This window comes from Lactuca sativa, chromosome 2, assembly GCF_002870075.4.
Source record: "Lactuca sativa cultivar Salinas chromosome 2, Lsat_Salinas_v11, whole genome shotgun sequence".
In the NCBI taxonomy this organism is placed as follows: Eukaryota; Viridiplantae; Streptophyta; class Magnoliopsida; order Asterales; family Asteraceae; genus Lactuca; species Lactuca sativa.
This window is the reverse complement of record NC_056624.2, coordinates 155,642,634-155,649,854: the sequence shown is the minus strand read 5'-3', so window position 1 is coordinate 155,649,854 and position 7,221 is coordinate 155,642,634. Positions and strand designations below refer to the sequence as shown.

General features: G+C 30.2%; 1 protein-coding gene across 1 annotated transcript; it reads right to left on the bottom strand.

The window, feature by feature from the left end:
• Positions 1–2,949: 2,949 nt before the first annotated feature.
• LOC111883360 (pentatricopeptide repeat-containing protein At3g24000, mitochondrial-like) lies at positions 2,950–4,314 on the bottom strand. The gene has a single exon (XM_023879683.1). The coding sequence runs from the start codon at positions 4,312–4,314 to the stop codon at positions 2,950–2,952; it is 1,365 nt and encodes a 454-aa protein (XP_023735451.1).
• Positions 4,315–7,221: the final 2,907 nt, after the last annotated feature.

The following is a 7,221-nucleotide window of genomic DNA, read 5'->3' as shown; positions in this document are numbered from 1 at the left end:
AAGCCGCGACCAGATTCACGATCCTACTCGGCGAGTCTGAGCTCCAACTCGCCGAGTCCCCTCTTAAAACACCCAAAAATCATAAATATAACGATACCTGGAATTCCGGGCTGTTACAGTAAAATGACTATTTTACCTCCCCCCCCCCCCCTAGTCAAAGTCAACATCCTGGTCAAAGTCGCCGAGTTGGCTCGCCAACTCGCCGAGTCCCTTTCACCTGTTCTAGTTCTATACCCGTTTCTACTTGTCTAGCTTAGCGAAGACTCGACGCGTTCTTCTTTGATGCATACATACTAAGTCCAAGTTCATCCGACTCGCCGAGTTGAAGAACAACTCGTCGAGTCTACGGCAATCTTCATCGGACTCGCCGAGTTGCTCATCCACCTCGTCGAGTCCACGACTATCTTCATAGGACTCGCCGAGTTCATTCAGTCCTTTTTCCATACATACTTGATTTGAGCCATGCAGCGGCTCCAAACCACAGATCTAGGCTTCTAGGGCATGCTTATCACGTAAAGTTGCAAACTTTACGTGCATGCATAGCTTTAGAGGCTTCAAATGTCCAAACTAAGCTCTTAATGGGGTTCTAAGCTCAAGAGGGACCTTAATCACCAATATGACTGAAACTTAACACTTCAAGAAGGTAATGAGAGTCCAGATCTGAAGTATAACCCAACCATAAGGTTTCTCTTCAAGGATTTGGGGTTTTAGGGCTTAAAAATAACAATTTAGGGACAAACAAGATCTAATAAATCAATAATCAAGATGGGAATTTTATTACCAGAATGGATGACCACAAATGAATGTGTTCTGGATCTAAGTCCCCTTCCTTGACCTCTTCAACCTCTCCCTTCTTCCACTTGCTCCAAAGTGCCCCAAAAGTCCCTTCACAAGGCAACAATCACTCAAACTTACCAATGGAGGCTAGGGTTTCGATAAGGAATGCTCTGAGGGTGATGGAGGCTGAGATGGGGCTATAAGGATGTTTAAATAGGGTGCAAACCCTAAGGATTAGGGTCTCCTCCTGATTGGCCTACTCGCCGAGTCCAGGCGTGGACTCGCCGAGTAGATCACTTAAAGTCCGCATCCATCTCGACATCTACTCAGCGAGTTAGGGCTACAACTCGCCGAGTAGCTCTTCCAAAAAGAACATTTAATCTAAATAAATATGTACCAGGAACGGGGCGTTACAATGGACATGTACAATGGTCGTTAATCTTTTAAAAAGAAATCGTTGTTTATCATCGTATTCTTTCAGAATGCATATTAACATATCCTTTTAGAAATGACAAGATTTATTCTTTGGTTGTACTCGATCGGAGAACAAAGTAAGAAAAGAAGTCGTCATGTTGTTATTATTTTTTATGATAACATTCTAACATAATTTCATTTTCACTCATTTTCATTTGTGATACTTTTTATATGATTTTCATGACTCATTCATAGAAGAATGATGTCCTCATTTATAATATACTTCTTACGTGATTTTTAAGATATTATGTACATAAAATAAGAATGATTATTTTTTTCATACAAATTATGATTCTATAAGAATATTAATCCTAAAAAATATATTGGTTGGTGCAATGCTTGAAATAACAATCCATAAAAACTTTTAACAAATTGTAAAAAAATGTCGTTTGTATTAACATTTTACCATTGGAATGCTATGTTATTGCTCTCATTATGGGAGAATGACCAAAGAATGATCTTCTTTCTAGAAAAACATAAAATTATCATAATTCAAGACTTTATATTAGTATTGTTGACATTTTTATAAAATATCATTATAACGAAATGACATTATGACAGAATAAAATTGGTAATGATTACAAACAATGTTAGAATTGAAATTAAATAATTTTTTAAATAAAAAGAATAATTTATTCTTTAAAGTCCTAAAAATTTCTTTTTTTAAATATAGTTTAATTGACTAAAATACTATTACAATAAATTTTAGGTGATTATACAGTACATGTTATTCTATTATAATATCATAGATCCTCAAATAATAGACATTTATTTTTTTCATCCATTGGTCCAAAATTGTCCTTCCAACCACACAATAGATGTCATCCGCATTATAACCTAGCCCTTCGGATCTAAAATGGACGGATATGATTTACCTACATAAAGTATGAATAGTTATAACGTTTTAGATTTTTCAGGTTTGTCTACATAAACTATGAATATTTAAAATGTTTTAGATTTTCTAATGAGGAAATTTTAAATTTTTTTAACACTAATTGATGAATTAAGAATATCTTAGAAATCTTCACATACTTTTTGAAAACACTTAAATCTACTCTAATAAATGAAGATTAATTTTACCACATGTCAGTCTCTCATGAGTTTTAATACTTGTCATTTTATAATATTTTTAGAATAAATAATATCCACATCTCATTTTCTGGATTTTTTCAATTTTTAAAATTAAAAAGCTACATAATACTTATATTTATATACGTAAAGTATTTATTGTAATAAATGTGATAGTAATGAATATATGTGAAATATTTATTGTAAACCCTAAATTGCACTGAATATGTTTCTTCCTTTCTTATTATTTTGAAATTTTATTTTAAAAAATATTTAATGTTACACTTTAAAATATTTAATATTTTTTAATCAACTTGTGTACTACACATATTTAACACCAAGTTATGTATAATTCTCCGAAATCTTAAATTAACTTTCTTGTGAATAATCCAAAAACTCTACTGATCAACCAAAATTGCATTTATTTAATAAATAAAACGAGAAAGGTTAAATGAAATTCACGTTTTTCATAAAAAGCAAAATCTATAAATGTAATTTCATTACTAACTAAACAAAATAAGTTCGGGATGGTTTAAATGTTTATTTATAGTTAAAACTTGTCTCTTCTAACAAAAACTATTTATGACTTAAATTGGTTGAGGTTTATAGTTCTTACTTAAATAATTCGGTTCAAGATTCACTAATCAAAATGTTATATTGTTTGCTACATTCACTCATCATCTCCAAACTAACCTTTTCTAATTCTAAATAAATATCATCCGATCGAACATGAGACAAATCCCCCACACAAAAAACATGAACTTCATTATCCACCTCAACCCAACTCCACCCTGCAACACATTTTCTCACTCCATTTTCACTCATCATCTTCCTTATATTCCCAACTTCACTCCATAAACCAGCTGCACCACATATATCTGCTAAAATCAAATAAGGCACAGGACTACATGGTTCAAGTTCAAACAACTTATAAGCAGCCTCTCTCCCCAACTCCACATTCCCATACTCTTTACAACAACTCAAAAAACAACTCCACATCACAGCATTTCCTTCAAATGGCATTTCATCAAACACCTTGCGTGCACTTTCAAGATCACCTTTTCTCGCATACAGATCAATCAAACACGCGTATTGATCAATCTCAGGAGCCAAATTGTATGATCTCATCTTCTCAAAATACTCAACACCCTTTTCTAGAAGCCCTGAGTGATTACAAGCAGTCAACACAACAGTGAAACATACATGATCTGGGGTAAAATCTATTTCTTTTTCCATTACTAAATGATCAAAGATTTCCAAAGCATCTAGACCTCTACCACTTTGTGCGTATGCTGACATCATCGATGTCCATAATATGTTGTTCTTGTGAACTGTTTGATTAAATACATGACTAGCTTCATTAATGTTACCACATTTTGAGTACATGTTAATCAAAGCACCGATTACAAAAGTGTTTTGATCTGAACCCGTTTTTGTTACCAAAGCGTGGATTTGTTTTCCTTGTTGGAGAACAGTCAACGCCCCACAAGCATCCAAAATACTGGTCAAAGAATGTTGGCTTACACTCACGTTTTCGTTATGCATTTTCATGAAAAGTTTAAGAGCTTCTTCACCTAAAAGGTTATGGGAGTATGCTGAGATCATAGAGTTTAAAAGAATAGAATCTTTTATTATACATGCTTCAAATAGCATCACAACTTTATCCATCTTTCCACATTTTGAATAATTATCAATGAGAGAGCTTATTACAAACTTGTTGTTTTCATGCCCGAGTTTTATAACATGAGCATGAAGCAACTCACTGCATTTGGATACTGATTCTTGTTTTGTACAACTGCTAATAACGCTAACATAAGTGAAACAATTGGGAATAATTTGTGTTCTCAACATTTGTTTGAATAAAGAAATGGCTTCTTTTCCCTGTCCATTTTGTGAAAGCCCAGATATGATTGAAGTCCATGATACTTGATCATGAAACTCCATTCCATTGAATACCTTCATTGCATCAACAATGGCGCCACATTTTGCATACATGTTCACTAACGAGCTGTTTGTGTACAAATTGTGGTCGAAACCTATGTGAAGTATTTGGGCATGGATTTGGGAACCTAGGCGCAAATTATGTGTCTTGGCACAAGAATTAAGAGCTGTACAAAGTTCGAACTTTGTGGGTATCTTGTTTAACCTGTTTCCTTGAACAAAAGCTGTTACATGGCTTTGGGGACTTTTATCAAACAGGTTATGTGCAGTAAAAGAAAGGCCACGCGACAACCTTAGGATGAACAGGGGAGTCCTTCTCAATTGGGGATTGCGAGTATAAGGTGTAAAGTGATTCAGGGACCAACTGCTATAAAGCATTAGATTGATTTGATATAGAGAAAGTCCATGCATACCAGTTAGCATAATAGGTAGTCGACTGATAGCCGAAGTACAGACTTCGGCGACTGTATCAGAGGGAATCCGACGGGTGCACGGAGGATATATCTGAAAAAATTGGGTGGGTATGTGATGATCAGCGACGAGAAGGAGATGCGCGAGGAACACTTCAACTCAACGAACGAATGCCACTTTGTTTTTTTGGAAAATATGTTTAAGTTTTAGAAAGGAAAAAAGTAAAATAGTTGCATACAAAATATATAAATGTGTATAGATATTAAATAATAATTATAAAAAAAGGGTTTAAGTTGTCACTTAACTTTTAGTTTTATGTTTATTTGGTCATTTAACTATTTTTAAGTTTTAAAAGTTCATCAAACTTTTGACTTTGTGCTCATTTAGTCACAGAACTTTTGGTTTGGTCACTTAACTTTTAGATTTGTGTTCATTTAGTCACCTAACTTTTAAAATTGTGCTCATTTAATCACTAAACTTTTAAATTTTTTCAAAAGTTTAGTGATTAAATAAGCACGATTTTAAAAGTTAGGTGACTAAATGTGACCAAACCAAAAGTTAAGTGACTAAATGAGCACAAAGCCAAAAGTTAGATGACATTTTAAAACTTAAAAAGAGTTAAGTGACCAAATGAGCACAAAACCAAAAATTAAGTGACCAAAAATGACCTAAACCCTAAAAAAAATTATGGTTATCGGTATTATTGAAATGTATAGAAGATCTATTGAAATCGATAAATATTTATAATCGTTGAAGGGTCTCTTGGTATACAATATTTTTTGTTTTATTAGTTGAATGATCTTCCTGGTTACATATGGTTATAATATTGTTATACAAGTATAAATATTCTAATTAGACGTTCTTTCAATAATAAAATTACTTAATTTAAACTTATATTGACAACTAATATACTGTTTTTTCACTGCATTAAATATTAGCAACTATTTTATTTATTCAAATAAAGTCATAGAATATAATTTATGGAATGTCAAATGTTATATGGATTTAATTTCAGTATATTATCAATGGAAATTTTTCTGTAAATCATGATTTGTTTATTTTAAATTGATTATGAATGTAAGTGCAAGCTTTTATGTTTGTTTTTATTTATTTAGTGTTCGCAAAAACTTTGCATTATCCTTGGTGCAACTTTGAATAATTTTAGTATATCATTAATGTGATTTGATATATCTTTGAATTATATGAAATATCAAATAATGACATTTCATTACTCTTGTGATAATTTAGTTTATATATTGCATTTTTATTAATCTTAAGTTCTTAACGATTTATTTTTCTTTTAATAACTGTAACGTTTTTAATAATTTTACTTACAAATCTCCTAATGTCTTATAATTTTTATCTTACCTTATAATTTTTCATAACAATACTATTTTAAAGATTGATTGTCTTAATAGGATTTTTTTTTTCAGTCTATTCAATTTTATATTTCATTGTATAATATCATCGTTTATATATATATATATATATATATATATATATATATATATATATATATATATATATATATATATATATATATATTTTGAAATTTCATTTTAAAAATGTTTAATGTTTACATCTTGATATTTTTTTAATAAACTCATGTAATAATTATGGAATATATATCTTGTTTAAATTAACATTTACTTTATTCAATAAATTAAATTCCTCGTTAAACGAATATATTTTGGAAAGTAATAAATATAATGGGGCACCATTATCTAAGACATAAATAATTGATATACTTTTGGAGAGAAAAATCAGGATTATTAAAAAAATTTATATAAAGAAATACAAATTTAAATTAGGTGAAGTTCTAGATGAAATTAACGACATAAATTATTTTGGAGGGAATTGCATTTTGTAATGTATAATACTATGACAAAATTCGAAATATATATATATATATATATATATATATATATATATATTGTTGTGTAAATTTATAAATTTTATTGTTCTTATATAAAGATAAAACAAAATAGGTTGGTATGTTAAACAAAAAATGTAATTTCAATGAACGTATGTAACTAAAAAAAATGGAAATTGAAGATGAAAATTTTAAACTTAATAGTATGAAGACATGTGATAAAAAATATGTGAAAGAGCTCTAACCACATTCGACCAATTTGTTAAGGAGAAGATCATAAATGGACCCTCTGATAATGATCAACAATTTGTTACTCCAAAACATGTTTCATGCATATTCACAAATAATATTTTACGTTGATAATTTATTTACAAACGATTGGATAAAAACCGACTAAGTTTAAGTTTATTACAAAACTACCCAGGATATTGTATATTATATATATACTAAAACTTAAATACAAAGTAATAGTATAAGCTATTTTAATTTTTCCAAGAGTATAAAGCTATACTGGATGCTTATTGTCTGCAATATATTAAAACACTAAGAGGGTAAGCAGTGACGCTTAGTGAGTTCAATAATAGATACAATATAATGTTATGCCATATATATATATATATATATATATATATATATATATATATATATATATATATATATACACACACACACACACA

Excerpts from the sequence above, each read along its gene's own strand:
- LOC111883360 (XM_023879683.1), bottom strand. The coding sequence starts at position 4,314 with ATGTATGCAAAATGTGGCGCCATTGTTGATGCAATGAAGGTATTCAAT.